Raw genomic sequence first — 20456 nt, forward strand, 5'->3', positions numbered from 1 at the left:
TTCTCATAAAAACACTTGCCGGGATAGGCTGTGGAAATAAAAATAAAGTATGAGAAACAAAAAGAATAAACAAAGTGACCAAGGCATCATCAATTGGGGCATGTTGTGAGGATGAAGGTATTGGCGAGAGAAAGGAGATTGGGAAGAAGTGGAGAAGTACCTGGATATTAAGATCTGGACACCAAACACGGCAAAAGCCATTTCAAGCAATGTTTCAATTCTGAATGGCGGTCTTTCACCAGGATGTTACTTAAAGTGTCTATGGGCTACAATAGCCACCCAGCCGTTGAGGGTTCAATCTACTTCATTACACATGAACTATAACTAAGAGGAATCCAATTATTGTCACATTTTTCGCAATTCTAGGAGTAATTCTTTCCTGCTTGTAGAAAATTAACAATTAATGGCAAGGTGCTTAGTGTTATTTTTATTAAAACAGAACAAGCAACAGGGGTAAAATTCAATCCCCGCAAAACAAATAGTCAAATGAAACAAGCACACACACAATAAATATTAAACGTCCAACTTTAAATTTGATCCAAAAAGTATTCAACTGAAGCCTCTCGTTACTCAAGATAGAAAAAAATATGTCAAACATTAATGCTTTTGATTTGATAAAAAATGTTAATACACATGAGATCTTACCAGCATTGGCGGGAATAAAATCAAGAAGAAGGTATGCATTCGACTCCATCACCAAGAACGTCACCAAAATGAAAAATTGGAATTTGAATTGCATTTTTGTATATTATTAAATTGATTTAAAATGATGTATGTAAGTAGTATAACTTATGCGAAGTCAAGGAGGAATCCACAAACTATCGATTAATTAAAAAATCATTCAAGGGAGACTTTTGAGATTGAAATAATACCATAATCTTTGCTCAAAGGATTGATATAAATACAAAGAAGTGTTATGTTCATACTAATCGAAGAAAAAATATGCCACGTTTCTATTTCTGGGTTTAAATCGACTGACGAAACCACGACGAAAAGCACGAGAAAAGAATAGCGATAAAAAATTGTGTGAATAAATGAAAAGGCTATAAATAACATCATACATAGCTATATGAACGGAACGCATTAGAAAGAGATAGCCACTAAATGAATATGTGTAAGGGTGAAACGGCTATATTATTGTAAACGCCTCACCTCCTACCGACTAGAGATGGCGCAAATAGTATGTGTAAATATAAAATAAAATAAACTTTGTTTTTAAATTATTTTTTTACCGTCACTGAGCCATGTCAGTTTCAGTGACGATAAATAACAGATTATTGAAATATTATTTTTACAGTTTCATACAACAACAAAATAATGTTGAAGGTAAAATAATTTGGTTCATGAATTATTTGTGTGCTTTATATTACCTACCCACTTAACTGTTCAGTGGCGGGTGACAGGAATGTAAAATAAATATTTATAATAATTCATGTTATTGACTGATTAGGTATGTAAGGTTATGTATAAATATGTGAAGAAGAAGAATAAATAAAGTAGGTAATATGCAAAATAATAAAAAAATACCACGTTTTGGATTTCTATTGCCATACATTTTAATTATTAATATGGTCTGTAGTTGCAGTTTGTTGTATGCGTGAAGCGCTGTGTATATAATACGGTGTGAGAAATTATCCATGATGCATTTAGAATAAAATAAAGTGAGACACCGAACGCAGATGCACATAAGAGTATGAAGGAAAACCTAGTGACAACACCTCGTATTGTAGTATTCTGCTCGCTCATTTGTTAGTCAAGTATGAGGGTAAAAGCGGCCCACTGAAGGGCGAACATGTTCGCGGCGAGCATGACGTCACAAGTGAACGACAAGCATTTTTGTATCGACGTCATGCTCAGACTGCTTCAGACGAGGATTGAATTTTCCTCCCCAGGGACGGGAGTCAACCGAGCTGAAAACTGGTCCAAATCCCGATTGGATAAGATCAATATTTATTTCGTATATTAACTGCTGTAACGTCATCCAATTTCAGAGAAATGTAGTTTCTTATCTCAGCATTGCCCTAGTGAAAGGCCTTAATTTCAAGCGAATAGTTACGTTGCATGAAATGGTCAGGAACTTACCAAACGTCCTGTTCCTTATCTATTCCCCTTCCCATCTCGTTTAATTGGTGTAGAAATTGGTGGCAAATTGGTGTAGTCCTTATTCTACTGGTTTATGAATGGAAGGTGCTCAAAGAAGCTAGCGTCATTGATTCTTTCGGCACCGGTTCACACGAGGGAACCGTACCAACGCGCGCCTAACAGGGCAGATATTTTTCACATGAGACCGGATCGTTCCTACGAATCGTTCTTGAGTTTAACCAATGACATTTTAGATTTTAACAACTCTTTGGTAAGATCTGCTTACATCTTCCTCCCTTCAAACATCAAATGTGAAAAGGGGTCTTGCTCATCGATAGGTATGTTATTTATAAAATAACTCGGCTGTGGTACGATCTGTCTGGATCTTCCTCTCTTCAAAAAAACTCCACCCAACATCCTAAAAGATGACATAGGTATGGGTGATGTAGGGAGTTATTTAAAAAAAAACACCCACTATTTGTGCAGTTGGGAATCCACTTTGACATCACACGGTATTTCTTGCCAATATATGGTGTAGGCAGGAAGGAAGATTTGCCAAGATGGATTTAGATTGTCTTTTTTTATTATATCTGCCGGAACTAGTGGAACAATTGGAATGTTTTCTGAGGCTGAAGGGATGTGAGGAAGGTAATAGAAGTGGTAGAGGATGTTCCTGGCTATTCAGATTTGGATTCCACCAAACACGGCAAGTGAAATTTAAAGCAACATTTCAATTCTGAATGCTGGTATTTCATCAAGTGGTTACTCGAGTATCTGACGCTCTAAATTAAACATCACCCCTAATCATAGACTAATGTTTGGAGTATAAGGCATTCAATAGATTGGTAAACTAATCTTGCCAGCCTTAAATCCAAAATTATACCAGTAACATAAAATTTAAGCATAAGGTCTATCATATAGTCATCTGTTAGGGTGGAATAATAATAAAAGAGGAAACACAAAATGAATGTTGAAAGTTGCATGTTTATTAAAATGCCTCAAAAATACAATAAAACGAAGTATTTATTGCAGGATGTTTGGTCTTGGTGAAGGCCGGATAGTTTAACAGATTTCCTTGGGGCAACATTTCGGGAAGACCTTGCTAAGATCTACGTCGCTTAGCTTGCATTCAGGTTTAACTGCAATTTTAAGGCATCTGAAACAAGCATTCATAATTTTTAGTTTTTCGTTTTTAGTATAGTTTTCACACATAATCTTTCAATTTCCCGCCGCATTTGACAATGCCTCTCTGATTCGGTCAGTGAGTCTTGGAGTGACGGACGTATGTATCCATCCCTCCTACTGTGGTGCAAGGTGATGGGTCGGGAGAGTTCTGCTGGAGAGGTCAAATGGTCTCCCTCCTGATAAGGCCCACCACGCAGTAAGTGGGCTGATGAATCCGCCGAGATCTAGAGAAACCTCACCCATGAACCTGGGCACCCTGCTAAGTCACTGGCCGTAACTTAACACTTGAGGTGTTGGTTATCCAATAAATGGTTCCTGGAGCGGCGGTACCCATACCTGCCTCCCAAATTGAAATATTGGCGAACAAAGCAATAAAATATATTTTGGGCACAAAGATCAGATGGATTGAATAATGAGTAATAGAATTAAAAGAGTTCGTCCTTCAACTGTAGATGGGCAAATGGAGGTTGGTAACAGAAGTCCACGGTTGGCTGCTTCTTCCAAATAGTATGATAACTGGTGAATAAATAAATAATTTGATTTATTGCGTTACCCTTCAATGACGAGTTCATATTTATTTTCAGGGTGTAATACGGAGTCGCAAGTCGCACGTTCACATTTCTCAGGGACTGGATATGCTTTGCCGAATTCAAGCACCATGTTGTATTTCTGCGAGAAGCACTTGCCGGGATGGTCTGTGGAAATAATATATTAGAATACTAAAAAGTCAACAAGATTAGCAAAAAAATTGAGCATTTTATGTAATTTATTCAATTTTATGAAAACCGCACAAGAGTCCCAACTTCTTCCAACCGCCAAATTCAGACCTTGTCACTAAACATGGTTAAAGCCTTTTCAAGCGACGTTTCAATTCTAAATGGTGGTCTTTTACCAGGGCGATACTGAGTGTATATTCCACTACACGCGATATTAGCCACCTAGCCATTAATGTTTCAATCCTTACAACCCCACATAGAACTTTTCTATTATGGTGTATTAAGAGGAATTCAAATATTGTCACGTTTTTTGTAATTCGTGAAAATTTTATCTTTCTTTAAAAGGAGAATATACAGTAATTCTTTTCTGCTTGCAGAAATTACCACCTAAAGTCAATGTGCTTACAGTTGTTTTTGCTAATTAAACTAAAAGTTCGTAACAGAAACAGCAACAGGGGTAAAAATTGATTTTTACCTATTTAAGATAATATTAGCGCTACTTAAACGAAAATTTGAAACAGAAAAATCAGAAAAAGTACGGCCACACCCAGAACCATTGCCTTGCCGGGGCACCGCTCTACCAACTGAGCTAATGGGACCTTATCTCCTCGGGTCATATTTAACTGTATCATACTTCAAATAAGAACTACCAACATTGTCTCCATTGGTTTTTCTTATTTGAAGTATGATACAGTTAAGTATGACCGAAGAAGATAGGGTACCATTTGCTCAGTTGGTAGAGCGGTGCCCCGGCAAGGCAAAGGTCCTAGATGTGACCGTATCTTTTTCTAATTTTTTTGTTTAAAATTTTCGTTTAAGAATCGCTAATATTGTCTTCAATAATTCAAGTTTATAATTTGAGGTTTTACTCATTAAGTTATTCCAAACATTAAAAAGTAAAGTTCCCAAACAAATGGTAAAATTAATCAAACACACAGGATATATTAAGTATAAAACCCCGAACTTTAAATATATTCCAAAAAAGGACTCAGCCTCGTTACTCACGATAAAAAATATTTTCTGTGAATTATTAATGCTTTTAATATGATAAAAAAAAATAATACATATTATGAGATCTTACCGGCATTGACGGGTATAAAAACACTACGAATGTATGCATTCGACTCCATCACCAAGAACGTCGCCACAATGAAAAATAGGAGTTTGAATTGCATTTTAATAAATTTTTAAATTGATTTAAAAATGAATTTTAACTTTTGCGAAGTCAAAGAAGAATTCACAAACTGATGATTAATTAAACAATCGTTCGTATTTATACTAAAACTTACAGATAAGTGGAGTTGCGTAATTTTTTTGGTAAAACCGCTCCAGTGGTATAAAAGCTACATTGAAAATAGGACCAAACCCGATGAAGAAAGAATTGAATCATTTTAAGTGAATTATGAAGTTCCACAAGGCGGTACAGTATGTCAAATTTTATTATAACTTTTACTCGTTTTTCTAACTTTAAGGAAAATACCAGTACCGTGATGAGATAATTCCAATCCTTCAAAGATCACAAGTTTTTGATTCAACACGGTCTTTTCTGCACACGTCTATTTTGCCTTTATGTCAACATCAGATAGGATACTGGTAATTGGGTAAGCTGAGGTTAATTGTTCTTCCTTTGCTAGCTGATAAAAATTCAAATAATCCTGGGAATTATTGATCGGGATTATTATAAGTATCTATTGTACATTCCTGTCACCCCGGTTACACCAGGTAAGGTAGGTAGTGTAAATAAAATGAATTTATTTACCATTTTTTTATACCATTATTGTATTTTTATGAATGAAACTGTAAAAAATAAGATTTCAATGAACGCCGATTTATCGCCACTGAAGCCGACATGACTAATAGATAAAAAATCAAACCGTAAAAAACAACGTTTTTTATAATACTTCCTGTTTTCAATTTTCGATCTAGTTGCGTCATCTCTTGGACCGGCTAGTAGCCAATTTCAGAGTTTTGGTTTGGTTTGAACTTTTCTCCTTGACTGGATTTTAAACTACTGTAATTTTTTTAAATGTATCTCTTTATACATAAAAAATGGTTTGAGTGAGGATTGAACCATCCTCCCAAGGGAATGGAGTAAACTGTACCAAATCTCGATTGGGGAGGACCGACAATTATTTCGTATATTGACTGCTGTAATGTCATCGAATTTCAGAGAAATGCATATATGTCCTCGACAACGAGTCTATTTGGCGAGTTTTGACTCGATCGGATTAATAATCGCGTTATCGCCAAAGTTATCGCCGTTGTTCAGAATTGAAGCCATGCTTGAAATGGCTTTGGCTATATATGGTGACCAGATAAACTGAACCCAACCTTTTCTCCCCATATTCTTCCTCCCACTTCATTCTCACAATATACCTGCCCCAATTGGCAATGCCACAGCCCTACTGGTTTAGGATTGATACTCGTAGTTTGAATACTTGTGTGGTAGGTATCCATATAAAAAATCGAATCTATATTAATTATAATGAAATAATTAAAAACACTTTGTTTTAATCACTTTTATTTTTTTTTTTTTTTGGGAAACATGTCATTTATTGACAATAATAATAATAATTAATTATTGAAGACAATATTAGCGATTTCTAAACGAAAATCTGAAACAGAAAAATTAGAAAAGCATACGATCACATCTAGGACTCGAACCCAGGACTCTTGCCTTGCCGGGGCACCGCTCTACCACTGAGCTAATGGGACTCTATCCCCTTCTGTCACTTTTAACTGTATCATACTTCGAATAAGAACTACCAACATTGTCTTCAAATGCAATCTAGACAGCATTTTTTTAGATAATTTAGATATTTTAAGTTGGTAGAAACCATTTGTGTTTGAGTAATTGAAGTATCTTTATGTTACAGTAAATTATTTGTAAAAAACACGTGATATTTAGTAAAAAACTTAGCAAAAAAATAATTGATGGAGATTATTTCCAGTGTGTAAGACAGATTCGCAAGTCGCGCGTTCACAGATCCTGGGGAATGTGTAGCCCTTTATAGCCAAACTCAAGCACCATGCTGTATTTCTCATAAAAACACTTGTCAAATTGTGAAAATACTAACAAGTTAAACAAAGTGACCACGGCATCATCGATTGGGGTATGTTATGAGGATGATGGTATATGTCCGAGAAAGGAGATTGGGAAGAAGTGGAGAAGTACCTGGCTATTATGATCTGGACACCGAACACGGCAAAAGCCATTTCAAGCAACGTTTCAATTCTGAATGGTGGTATTTTGCCAGGGCGTTACTTAAAGTATCTATGGGCTACAATAGCCACCCAGCCGTTGAGGGTTCAATCCACTTCATTACACATGATCGTTCTCATGGTGTAGTACCTAAGAGGAATCCAATTACTGTCACATTTTTCGCAATTCTAGGAATGTGTATCAGCCATTAAAAAAGACAATGTTATGCGGTAATTCATTCATGCTTGTAGAAAATTAAAAACACTTAATGGCAAGTGGCTTAGTGTTATTTCTATTAAAACGGAATAAGCGACAGGGGTAAAATTCGATCTCCGCAAAACTAATAGTCAAATGAAACAAGCACACACACAATAAGTATTAAACTTCCAACTTTAAATTTGATCCAAAAACTATTCAACTGAAGCCTCTCGTTACTCAAGATAGAAAAAAGTCAAACATTAATGCTTTTGATTTGATAAAAAATGTGAATACACATGAGATCTTACCGTTGGCGGGAATAGAATCACGAAGAAGGTATGCATTCGACTCCATCACCAAGAACGTCGCCAAAATGAAAAATTGGAATTTGAATTGCATTTTTGTTAATTAATAAATTGATTTAAAATGAAGTTTTAACTTATGCGAAGTCAAGGAGGAATTCGCAAACTGTAGATTAATTAAAGAATCATTCAAAGAAGACTTTTGAGACGGAAATAATACCATAATCTTTGCTCAAAGGATTGATATAAATAATAACGACGTGTTATGTTCATACCAATCGAACAAAAATGTGGCACGTATCTATATATATATAAACTTTCTTATAAATATATATCTATTTTCAATTTTCGACCTGGTTGCGCCATCTCTTGGGCCAGGTATTAACCAATTACAAAGTTTTTTTTGGTTTGTCTGAGGATTGAATATTCCTCCCCAGGGACTGGAATAAACTCCGCTGAAAACTGCGCCAAATCACGATTTGAAAAGATTGACATTTATGTCGTATATTAACTGCTGTAACGTAATCCATTTTCACAGAAATGCTTGTATGCCGGCATGTGTAGTATATTGCACTGCCTTTAAGAGTTTTTTAAAGGCCTTAATCTCAAGTGAATAGTTACGTTGCATGAAATGGTCAGGAACTTACCAAACGTCCTATTCCTTATCTGTTCCCCTTCACATCTCGATTAGCCTAACATCATGCCCCAAATTGATGTAATCCTTATTCTACCGGTTTTCGAATGGAAGGTGCTCCGAGAAGCTGGCGTCATTGATTCATTCGGCAACGGCTCACACGAGGGAACCATACCAAACGCCTGCCCAACAGTGCTGATATTTGTCACATGAGCCCGGGTCGTTCCTACGAATCGTTTTACAATGTCATTGGTTAAAACAACTCTTAGGTAAGATTTGCTTACATCTTCTTCTCTTCAAACACCAAATGTGAATGGGTGTTCCGCTCATCGATAGGTATGTTAATTATATAATAACTCGGCTGTGGTACGATCTGTCTGCATCTTCCTCTCTTCAAAAAGAATCTCCGCCCAACGTCCTTAAAGATGACATAGGTATGGTTGCTGTAAGGAGTTATTTAAAAAAACACCCACTATTTGTGCAGTTGGAAATCCACTTTGACATTACACGGTATTTATTGCCAATATATGATGTAGACAGGAAGGAAGATTTGCCAAGATGGATTTAGATTGTCGTTTTTTATTATATTATCTGTCCGGAACTAGTGGAACAATTGGGGTGTTTTGTGAGGCTGAAGGGATGTGAGGAAAGTAATCAGAAAGGGAATGAAAATAAAAGTGGAAACACAAAATGAATGTTGAAAGTTGCATGTTTATTGAAATGCCTCAAAAATACAATAAAACGAAGTATTTATTGCAGGATGTTTGGTCTTGGTGAAGGCCGTATAGTTTAACAGATTTCCTTGGGGCAACATTTCGGGAAGACCTTGCTAAGATCTACGTCGCTAAGCTTGCATTCAGGTTTTACTTCAATTTGAAGGCATCTGAAACAAGCATTCATAATTTTTAGTTACACGTTTTTAGTATAGTTTTCACACATAATCTTTCACTTTCCCGCCGCATTTGAAAATGCCTGTCTGATTCGGTCAGTGGGTCTTGGAGTGACGGACGTATGTATCCATCCCTCCTACTACGGTGCAAGGTGATGGGTCGGGAGAGTTCTGCTGGAGAGGTCAAATGGTCTCCCTCCCGACACGGCCCGCCACGCAATAAGTGGGCTGACGAATCCGCCGAGATCTAGAAAAACCTCACCCATGAACCTGGGCACCCTACTAAGTCACTGGTCGTAACTTAACACTTGAGGTGTTGGTTATCCAATAAATGGTTCCTGGAGCGGCGGTACCCAGACCTGCCTCCCAAATTGAAATATTGCCGAACAAGGCAATCAAATGTATTTTGGGCACAAAGAACAGATGGATTGAATAATGAGTAATAGAATTAAAAGAGTACGTCCTTTAACTGTAGATGGGTAAATGGAGGTTGGTAACAGAAGTCCACCGTTGGCTGCTTCTCTCAAATAGTATGATAACTGGTGAATAAATAAATAATTTGATTTATTGCGTTACCCTTCAATGACGAGTTCATATTCATTTTCAGGGTGTAATACGGAGTCGCAAGTCACACGTTCACATTTCTCAGGGACTGGATATGCTTTGCCGAATTCAAGCACCATGTCGTTTTTCTTCCAGAAGCACTTGTCGGGATGGTCTGTGGAAATAAAAACAAATAAAGTATAAGAATACTAAAAAGTCAACAAGATTAGCAAAAAAATTGAGCATTTTTTGTAATTTATTCAATTTTATGAAAACCGCACAAGAGTCCCAACTTCTTCCAACCGCCAAATTCAGATCTGGTCACTAAACATGGTTTAAGCCTTTTCAAGCAACGTTTCAATTCTAAATGGTGGTCTTTTACCAGGGCGATACTGAGTGTATATTCCACTACTCGCGATATTAGCCACCTAGCCAATAAAGTTTCAATCCTTACAACCCCACATGGAACTTTTCTATTATGGTGTATTAAGAGGAATTCAAATATTGTCACGTTTATTGTAATTCGAGGAAATTTTATCTTTCTTTAAAAAGGAGAATATACAGGATTATGTCCAAGAAAACCATATATGCATCCAACGGAAAATCTCCTAATTACAAATAATATACTAGATATTAGGAAACTATTCATTAAAAAGATCATTCAAATAAACTGCATAAAATCCTCACCATGCCACGTAACTCACCCACATAACACAAGGGCTAAATCACAGAATCAACTTCAAGTGCCAAAAATTAATTCAACCTTTGCCAAAAGCACGAATCCTTCCTAGAACCTTACATCTTCAACACCTTCCTAAAAGAAACCACTTACTGCAACACTCATAAATACCCAAACAGTTTACTTAAACATTTCAACACATGGTTACTACATAAAAAAGGGCATGCATCAGAAAATTTCTAGCAATCCCTTCTTAGTCTAATTCTCATTCCTTATTTACAAACATGTGTTATTTACATTTATAGTGATTTACTCTTTCTTATTAAAACTGCCTATGTTTTACGCATGCCTAATTTATCAATACCTAATACTGTTGTTTAAACTATTTTTTGATATGTTATTATTATGAGATTTAGACGCTACCATTTTGTTAATTTAAACTTCCCACGAAATTCCTGTTTTTATGTAACTAAATATGGAATGCTCCATGTATATATTGATATATATATTTGTATAAATGTATGTGAATGTGTAAGCATATATATGTACCCGCCTCAGAACAGAAATCTTCTAGTGAGGCGGGTTACTTTCACATTTGTAATATTGATCATGTAATTGCAATAAACGCCCGGGTTTCCGGCAATTAATATATTTATTTATATACAGTAATTCTTTTCTGCTTGCAGAAATTACCACCTAAAGTCAATGTGCTTACAGTTTTTTTAGCTAATTAAACTAAAAGTTCGTAACAGAAACAGCAACAGGGGTAAAAATTGATTTTTACCTATTTAAGATAATATTTGCGCTACCTAAATGAAAATTTGAAACAGAAAAATCAGAAAAAGTACGGCCACACCCAGAACCATTGCCTTGCCGGGGCACCGCTCTACCAACTGAGCTAATGGGACCATATCTCCTCGGGTCATATTTAACTGTATCATACTTCAAATAAGAACTACCAACATTGTCTCCATTGGTTTTTCTTATTTGAAGTATGATGCAGTTAAGTATGACCGAAGGAGATATGGTCCCATTTGCTCAGTTGGTAGAGCGGTGCCCCGGCAAAGCAAGGGTCCTAGATGTGACCGTATCTTTTTCTAATTTTTTTGTTTAAAATTTTCGTTTAAGAATCGCTAATATTTTCTTCAATAATTCAACTTTAAAATTTGAGGTTTTACTCATTAAGTTATTCCAAATATTAAAAAGTAAAGTTCCCAAAACAAATGGTAAAATTAAACAAACACACAGGATATATTAAAAATAAAACGCCGAACTTTAAATATATTCCAAAAAAGGACTCAGCCTCGGTACTCACGATAAAAAAATAATTTTCTGTGAATTTTTAATGCTTTTTATATGATAAAAAATGTTAATACATATTATGAGATCTTACCGGCGTTGACGGGTATAAAAACACGACGAATGTATGCATTCGACTCCATCACCAAGAACGTCGCCAAAATGAAAAATAGGAATTTGAATTGCATTTTTGTAAATTTTTAATTTGATTTAAAAATGAATTTTAACTTTTGCGAAGTCAAAGAGGAATTCACAAACTGACGTTTAATTAAAGAATCGTTCGTATTTATACTAAAACTTACAGGTAAGTGGATTTGCATAATTTTTTGGGTAAAACCGCTCCAGTGGTATAAAAGCTGCATTGAAAATAGGACCAAACCCGATGAAGAACGAAGTGAATCATTGTAAGTGAATTATGAAGTTCCACAAGGCGGTACACTACGTCAAATTTTATTATAACTTTAACTCGTTTTTTAAACCTCAAGGAAAATACCAGTAACGTGATGAGATAATTCCAATCCTTCAAAGATCACAAGTTTTTGATTCAACACAGACTTTTCTTCACACGTCTACTTTGCCTTTATGTCAACATCAGATAGGATACTGGTAATTGGTTAAGCTGAGGTTAATTGTTCTTCCTTTGCTAGCTGATAAAAATTCAAATACTCCTGGGAATTATTGACCGGGATTATTAGAAATATCTATTGTACATTCCTGTCACCCCGATTACACCAGGTAAGGTAGGTAGTGCAAATACAATTAATTTATGTACCAAATTGTTATACCATTATTGTATTTTTATGAATGAAACTGTAAAAAATAAGATTTCAATGAACGCCGATTTATCGGCACTGAAGCGGACATGGCTACTACATAGATAAAAAATCAAACCGTAAACAACAACGTTTTTAATAATATTCCCTGTTTTCTATTTTCGACGTAGTTGCGTCATCTCTTGGACCAGCTAGTAGCCAATTTCAGAGTTTTTGTGGTGTAGTTTGAACTTTTCTCCCTGACTGTATTTTAAAATACTGTAAATTTTTTAAATGTGTCTCTTTAAACATAAAAAATGGTTTGTATGAGGATTGAACCATCCTCCCAAGGGAATGGAGTAAACTGAACCAAATCTCGACTGGGGAGGACCGGCAATTATTTCGTATATTGACTGCTGTAATGTCATCGAATTTCAGAGAAATGCATTGAAATGGCTTTGGCTATATATGGTGACCAGATAAACCCAAAGATATTAGAAGAACGAGATATGCTATGTTGGCCGCCGTACCGTAGCCGGAGTACTACCTAATTAGGGTACTTTGAACGGTATCGGGACGTGTACGCACAGAAATCTGTTCTATGTATTAGTGCGGATACCTTAGCGCAAGCGAAGGTGTGCAGTAGTATTGGTGAACAAAACCGGCGACACTCGGCAAAACAATTCCTCTCAGTACGAACTGCGCGTAGCACATCTCGTTCTTCTAATATCTTTGGATAAACCGAACCCAACCTTTTCTCCCTATATTCTTCCTACCACTTCATTCTCACAATATACCTGCCCCAATTGGCAATGCCACAGTCCAAATGGTTTAGGATTGATACTCGTAGTTTGAATTCTTGTGTGGTAGGTATCCACATAAAAAAATCGAATCTATATTAATTTTAATGAAATAATTAAAAACACTTTGTTTAAATCACTTTTAATTTTGTTTGTTTTGGCATACATCTCATTTATTAACAATAATAATAATATTTAATTATTGAAGACAATATTAGCGATTTCTAAACGAAAATCTGAAACAGAAAAATTAGAAAAGCATACGGTCACATCTAGGACTCGAACACAGGACCCTTGCCTTGCCGGGGCACCGCTCTACCACTGAGCTAATGGGACCCTATCCCCTTCGGTCACTTTTAATTGTATCATACTTCGAATAAGAACTACCAACATTGTCTTCATTTTTATTGGCAACTATCTTTATGTATGATCGCAAGATTCAACCCGAACTAAATGCAATCTAGACAGCATCTTTTTAGATAATTTAGAAAATTAAAGTTGGTAGAAACCATTTGTGTTTGAGTAATTGAAGTATCTTTATGTTACTGTAAATTAACTGCAAAAAACACGTGACATTTAGTAAAGAACTTAGCAAAAAAATAATTGATAGAGATTATTTCCAGTGTGTAAGACAGATTCGCAAGTCGCGCGTTCACAAATCCTGGGGACTGTGTAGCCCTTTATAGCCAAACTCAAGCACCATGCTGTATTTCTCATAAAAACACTTGTCAAATTGTGAAAATACTAACAAGTTAAACAAAGTGACCACGGCATCATCGATTGGGGTATGTTATGAGGATGATGGTATATGTGCGAGAAAGGAGATTGGGAAGAAGTGGAGAAGTACCTGGCTATTATGATCTGGACACCGAACACGGCAAAAGCCATTTCAAGCAACGTTTCAATTCTGAATGGTGGTATTTTGCCAGGGCGTTACTTAAAGTATCTATGGGCTACAATAGCCACCCAGCCGTTGAGGGTTCAATCCACTTCATTACACATGAACGTTCTCATGGTGTAGTACCTAAGAGGAATCCAATTACTGTCACATTTTTCGCAATTCTAGGAATGTGTATCAGCCATTAAAAAAGACAATGTTATGCGGTAATTCTTTCATGCTTGTAGAAAATTAAAAACATTTAATGGCAAGTGGCTTAGTGTTATTTCTATTAAAACGGAATAAGCGACAGGGGTAAAATTCGATCTCCGCAAAACTAATAGTCAAATGAAACAAGCACACACACAATAAGTATTAAACTTCCAACTTTAAATTTGATCCAAAAACTATTCAACTGAAGCCTCTCGTTACTCAAGATAGAAAAAAGTCAAACATTAATGCTTTTGATTTGATAAAAAATGTGAATACACATGAGATCTTACCGTTGGCGGGAATAGAATCACGAAGAAGGTATGCATTCGACTCCATCACCAAGAACGTCGCCAAAATGAAAAATTGGAATTTGAATTGCATTTTTGTTAATTAATAAATTGATTTAAAATGAAGTTTTAACTTATGCGAAGTCAAGGAGGAATTCGCAAACTGTAGATTAATTAAAGAATCATTCAAAGAAGACTTTTGAGACGGAAATAATACCATAATCTTTGCTCAAAGGATTGATATAAATAATAACGACGTGTTATGTTCATACCAATCGAACAAAAATATGGCACGTATCTATATATATATAAACTTTCTTATAAATATATATCTATTTTCAATTTTCGACCTGGTTGCGCCATCTCTTGGGCCAGGTATTAACCAATTACAAAGTTTCTTTTGGATTGTCTGAGGATTGAATTTTCCTCCCAGGGACTGGAATAAACTCCGCTGAAAACTGCGCCAAATCACGATTTGAAAAGATTGACATTTATGTCGTATATTAATTGCTGTAACGTAATCCATTTTCACAGAAATGCTTGTATGCCGGCATGTGTAGTATATTGCACTGCCTTTAAGAGTTTTTTAAAGGCCTTAATCTCAAGTGAATAGTTACGTTGCATGAAATGGTCAGGAACTTACCAAACGTCCTATTCCTTATCTGTTCCCCTTCACATCTCGATTAGCCTAACATCATGCCCCAAATTGATGTAATCCTTATTCTACCGGTTTTCGAATGGAAGGTGCTCCGAGAAGCTGGCGTCATTGATTCATTCGGCAACGGCTCACACGAGGGAACCATACCAAACGCCTGCCCAACAGTGCTGATATTTGTCACATGAGCCCGGGTCGTTCCTACGAATCGTTTTACAATGTCATTGGTTAAAACAACTCTTAGGTAAGATTTGCTTACATCTTCTTCTCTTCAAACACCAAATGTGAATGGGTGTTCCGCTCATCGAAAGGTATGTTAATTATATAATAACTCGGCTGTGGTACGATCTGTCTGCATCTTCCTCTCTTCAAAAAGAATCTCCGCCCAACTTCCTTAAAGATGACAAAGGTATGGTTGCGGTAGGGAGTTATTTAAAAAAACACCCACTATTTGTGCAGTTGGAAATCCACTTTGATATCACACGGTATTTCTTGCCAATATATGGTGTAGACAGGAAGGAAGATTTGCCAAGATGGATTTAGATTGTCTTTTTTTATTATATCTGCCCGGAACTAGTGGAACAATTGGGGTGTTTTGTGAGGCTGAAGGGATGTGAGGAAAGTAATCAGAAAGGGTAGAGGATGTTGATGATGTTCCTGACTATTCATACCTGGCCACCAATAGGCATTATATAAGATAAGGCATTCGATAGATTGGTTAACCAGTCTTAACTAACTAACTAACTAACCATCACGCCGTTTCCCCGCAGGGGTAGGCAGAGAGGACGGACCGCCAAACAACTTGTCTTAGCACACACTCCTTGCCTCATTCACATTCATACATCGTCTCATACATATTCTTCTATTGTTCTGACTCTTGACATGGCCCGACTAAAGTATCTGATTCACTTGGTCGTGCCATGTCTTCCTCGGGTGTCCCCGACTTCTGCTACCATTCACATTTTCATCGTATATTCTACTTACACTCCTTTCTTCGCTCATTCGCTCTACATGCCCAAACCATCTAAGCGTCCCTTTCTTGACCTTACTCATTACGCTTACATCAGCCTTGAACTCTTTGCGGATCTCCACATTCCTCAAACGATCATACATGGTTTTACCACACATACGCCTCAGGGATCTCATTTCAACAGCATTCAATCTACTTTCATCCTTTCTTTGCCAGTTCCATGCCTCACTTCCATACATCAGGGTAGGTACCAGCACTCCATTGTGGACTGTTAACTTCGCTTCTTTGGAGAATTTTTTGTTAGCGCCAACTGCGTTCAGTCCTCCATTAATGGAGTTACATGCATTTACTCTTCTTTCAATATCTCTGTCAGCCTTCCCATCTCTCCTAAATACACAAACTCATCCACCTGCTCCAACCAGTAAACCAGTCTTGCCAGCCTTAAATCCAAAATTGAACCAATAACAAAAAATTTAAGCATAAGATCTGTCACATAGTCATCTGTTAGGGTGGAATAATAATAAAAGTGGAAACACAAAATGAATGTTGAAAGTTGCATGTTTATTAAAATGCCTCAAAAATACAATAAAACGAAGTATTTATTGCAGGATGTTTGGTCTTGGTGAAGGCCGTATAGTTTAACAGATTTCCTTGGGGCAACATTTCGGGAAGACCTTGCTAAGATCTACGTCGCTAAGCTTGCATTCAGGTTTAGCTGCAATTAGACTGCATCTGAAACAAGCATTTATAATTTTTAGTTTTTCGTTTTTAGTAAAGTTTTCATACATAATCTCTTTTAATTTCCCGCCGCATTCGCCGCCCGGTCAGTGGGTGACGGACGTATGAATCTATCTCTCACACTACGGTATGAAGTGATGGGTCGGGAGAGTCTTGTTGGAGAGGTCAAATGGTCTGCCTCCCGATACGGCCCACCACGCAGTAAGTGTGCTGACAAATTTACAGCGGGGACCTAGAGAAACCTCACCCATGAATCTGGGCACTGCTAAGTCACCGACCTTAGATAATTAATAAATTAGATGCCTAACACTTGATCCAATAAACGGTTCCTGGGGCGGCGGTACCCATACCCGCCTCCCAAATTGAAATTATGCACGTTTCATAAAAAAAATATTGGCGAACAAGGCTTTAAAATATGTTTAAAGTCCTGGTTTGGGCACAAAAAAACAGATGGATTGAATAATGAGTAATACAGTTCGTCCTTTAACCGTCGATGGGTAAATGGTGGTTGTTAACAGAAGTCCTCCGTTGGCTGCTTCTTTTAAATAGTATGATAACTGGTGAATAAATAAATAATTTGATTTTTTGCGCTACCCTTCAATTAAGAGTTCATATTTATTTCCAGGGTGTAATACGGAGTCGCAAGTCGCACGTCCACATTTCCTGGGAAGTGGGTAGTCCTTTTCAAACTCAAGCACCATGTTGTATTTCTCCAAGAAACACTTGCCGGGATAGGCTGTGGAAATAAAAACAAACAAAATGTGAGAATACTAAAAAGTCAAAAAAGATATATAAAAAGTATATATTTTATTTTTAGTGAATACCGCACAAGATTCCCAACCATTTCCGATCACCAGAAACCAGTGAAACTATGGGATAATAGGATGTACCCTATTGGGGTATGTTGTGAGACCGAAGGTAGTGGGGAGGGGAAGGAGATAAAAGTGGGGAAGTACCTGGCTATGAAGATCTGGCCACCAACAACGGCTAAAGCCATTTCATTTAACGTTTCAAGCCTACCATTACAATCTTACAATCGATGTATTTAGACTGTGCTCACGTAAATTAGGTTTAGTTTTCAATACCATAAAAATTTACGTAACTTATAATAATAATCAGTACAGTAAAAGGAACAGTATAGGGAACAATTTTGCCACCGGTTGGGCAGTTTTGTGAGGCGGGTTAAGGTAGGAACTGTAGGAAGGGATTTTTTAATGAGGGTCTTGAAGAAGCCCGGATTATATGAAGGAGGAAAATCAGATACCGGTAGCTCGTTACAATTTTTGTGCTGACTTGAACAACTTGAACAAACATAAAATGTGAATGGATGTTACGCTCATGCAGAGGTATGTTAATTATATCAAGTCTTTTGTCTTTCAAGATTTATGAAAAAGAGTACCACTTCTTGGAAAGCGGTTCAGAGTAAAAAAATATAATATGATTAAATCTTAGAATGGACGATCTGTTTTCTTTCTGGCGCCACTGTCAGTTGGATGGACCCAAAAGTACGCAGAATTTTGACACTCGAAATAAAATAATTTATAGAGGTGTTTACGAAGACGTCGCTTAAAGATGAAACATATTACAGAAGACGAAAATCATTAAAATAATCGTGAAATACGAATACGAAATATTAGTAATAACGTTTGCCTTGAATGAAAAGCAACGAGATTTTCCGAAATCAAGATACTATTCTGTTGAATCTTAGCAGCCCCGGCAAGGGTCCTAGATGTGACCGTATCTTTTCTGATTTTTTTGTTTAAAATTTTCGTTTAAGAAGCACTAACATTATCTTCATTAATCAAATATTAATTTTGAGGTTTAAATCATTAAGTTATTCCAAAAATAAAAAGTAAAATTTGATGTTCCCAAAACAAATGGTAAAATTTAACAAACACACAGGATATATTAAGTATAAAACGCCGAACTTTAAATATATTCCAAAAAGGACTCAGCCTCGTTACTCACGATAAAAAATAATTTTCTGTGAAATATTAATGCTTTTTATATGATGAATGTTGGTAAATTATGAGATCTTACCGGCATTGACGGGTATAAACTCACGACGAATGTATGCATTCGACTCCATCACCAAGAACGTCGCCACAATGAAAAATAGGAATTTGAATTGCATTTTTAATTTGATTTAAAAGTGAAGTTTTAACTTTTTCGAAGTCAAGGAGAAATTCGCAGACTGACGATTAATTGAAAAATCGTTCGTATTTATAATAAGACATACCTACAGATAGTGGAGTCGCGTAATACGAGTATAGGTACATAATTTGTTGGGTAAAACCGCTCCAGTGGTATAAAAACTACATTGAAAATAGGACCAAACCCGATGAAGAAAGAAGTGAACCATTTTAAGCGAATTACGGAGTTCCACAAGGCGCTACACTAGGTCAAATTTTATTTTAACATTAACCCGTTTTTCTAACCTTAAGGAAAATAACATTACCATGATGAGTAAATTCAAATAAAACCTCCTAGATCACAAGTTTTTGATTCAACGCGCACCTTTCTTTGCACGTTTACATTGCCTTTATGTCTACATCAGATTGGATAGTAGTAATTAGGTAAGTTGAGGGTAATTTTTCTTATTTTGCTAGCTGATAAAAATACAAATTATCCTGGGAATTATTGACTGGGATTATTATAAATATTACTGTTACCCCGGTTACACCAGGTAAGGTAGGTAGTGCAAATACAGTTAATTTATGTACCAAATTATTACACCATTATTGTATTTTTATGTATTAAACTGTAAAAAATAATATTTCAATGAGCGCCGATTTATCGGCACTGAATCCGGCATGGCTCCTAGTAAGAAGATAAAAAATCAACAAAGTTTTTTTTTTTAAATAATACTGCTTTTTTCAATTTTCTATATACTGTAAATTTTTTAAATGTGTTTTTTTACATAAAAATGGTTTTAATGAGGGTTGAACCTTCCTTCCAAGGGAATGGAGTACGCCAAATCCCGATTGGGGAGGACCGACATTTATTTCGTATATTGACTACTGTAATGTCATCGAATTTCAGAGAAATGCATATATGTCCTCGACAACGAGTCTATTTGGCGAGTTTGGACTCGATGGATTTGCATTCTGTCAGATTAAACCACCGAGACTGATGGATTAGGAGGATCCACTTATCTCATCCAAAAAATGAATGCCTCCTCGTGGCAACAAGTAATTTCTGTTGCAATGTATTTATTTTGAACATAAGGCAGGCGACACATTACGATAAACGCATCATAGCTTGTTCTATTTCAGCGCATCCCATTCCCATTGCTAGTGTATGGCGAGCAATACACAGAAATAGGCCAAGTCACGAAAATATAACGCGCTTATAGCGTGGTCTGTCACAGGCTTTATGTTCGATGGCCCTGTACAAGACTTAGACAGGTAAAGATAATGTCGAAGTATGCAAAAA

The 20456-nt window shown here is 36.3% G+C and overlaps 4 protein-coding genes across 4 annotated transcripts in view; 1 reads left to right on the top strand and 3 right to left on the bottom strand.

Annotated features, from left to right (window-relative positions):
- eag (potassium voltage-gated channel protein ether a go-go) overlaps window positions 1-20456 on the top strand; it is a 356292-nt gene that overhangs the window by 70534 nt on the left and 265302 nt on the right. The gene's annotated exons all lie outside the window — the stretch shown is intronic.
- LOC149415595 (uncharacterized) lies at window positions 3047-5216 on the bottom strand. The gene is made up of 3 exons (XM_089642473.1): window positions 5065-5216; window positions 3821-3962; window positions 3047-3238 (listed from the first exon to the last, which is right to left on the bottom strand). Exons 1-3 carry the CDS (start codon window positions 5156-5158, stop codon window positions 3145-3147), a joined length of 330 nt encoding a protein of 109 aa, XP_089498599.1. The 5' UTR covers window positions 5159-5216; the 3' UTR covers window positions 3047-3144.
- LOC149415596 (uncharacterized) lies at window positions 9011-12010 on the bottom strand. The gene is made up of 3 exons (XM_089642474.1): window positions 11824-12010; window positions 9785-9926; window positions 9011-9202 (listed from the first exon to the last, which is right to left on the bottom strand). Exons 1-3 carry the CDS (start codon window positions 11915-11917, stop codon window positions 9109-9111), a joined length of 330 nt encoding a protein of 109 aa, XP_089498600.1. The 5' UTR covers window positions 11918-12010; the 3' UTR covers window positions 9011-9108.
- Window positions 16824-19235, bottom strand: LOC149415597 (uncharacterized). The gene is made up of 3 exons (XM_089642475.1): window positions 19062-19235; window positions 17616-17757; window positions 16824-17015 (listed from the first exon to the last, which is right to left on the bottom strand). The coding sequence occupies exons 1-3, from the start codon at window positions 19153-19155 to the stop codon at window positions 16922-16924; spliced, it is 330 nt and encodes a 109-aa protein (XP_089498601.1). The 5' UTR covers window positions 19156-19235; the 3' UTR covers window positions 16824-16921.

This window comes from Hesperophylax consimilis, chromosome 18, assembly GCF_061612785.1.
Source record: "Hesperophylax consimilis isolate HC1 chromosome 18, BYU_Hcon_1.0, whole genome shotgun sequence".
NCBI lineage: Eukaryota > Metazoa > Arthropoda > Insecta > Trichoptera > Limnephilidae > Hesperophylax > Hesperophylax consimilis.

What these genes read in the sequence shown, in the direction of transcription:
- LOC149415597 (XM_089642475.1), bottom strand. Translation starts at nt 19,155, where the DNA reads ATGCAATTCAAATTCCTATTTTTCATTGTGGCGACGTTCTTGGTGATG. An exon ending in GTTTATACCCGTCAATGCCG is followed by an intron (nt 17,758 to 19,061) that starts GTAAGATCTCAT and finishes TTATTTCCACAG; the next exon opens with CCTATCCCGGCAAGTGTTTC. An exon ending in TATGAACTCTTAATTGAAGG is followed by an intron (nt 17,016 to 17,615) that starts GTAGCGCAAAAA and finishes TGCTTGTTTCAG; the next exon opens with ATGCAGTCTAATTGCAGCTA.
- LOC149415596 (XM_089642474.1), bottom strand. Translation starts at nt 11,917, where the DNA reads ATGCAATTCAAATTCCTATTTTTCATTTTGGCGACGTTCTTGGTGATG. An exon ending in TTTTATACCCGTCAACGCCG is followed by an intron (nt 9,927 to 11,823) that starts GTAAGATCTCAT and finishes TTATTTCCACAG; the next exon opens with ACCATCCCGACAAGTGCTTC. An exon ending in TATGAACTCGTCATTGAAGG is followed by an intron (nt 9,203 to 9,784) that starts GTAACGCAATAA and finishes TGCTTGTTTCAG; the next exon opens with ATGCCTTCAAATTGAAGTAA.
- LOC149415595 (XM_089642473.1), bottom strand. Translation starts at nt 5,158, where the DNA reads ATGCAATTCAAACTCCTATTTTTCATTGTGGCGACGTTCTTGGTGATG. An exon ending in TTTTATACCCGTCAATGCCG is followed by an intron (nt 3,963 to 5,064) that starts GTAAGATCTCAT and finishes TTATTTCCACAG; the next exon opens with ACCATCCCGGCAAGTGCTTC. An exon ending in TATGAACTCGTCATTGAAGG is followed by an intron (nt 3,239 to 3,820) that starts GTAACGCAATAA and finishes TGCTTGTTTCAG; the next exon opens with ATGCCTTAAAATTGCAGTTA.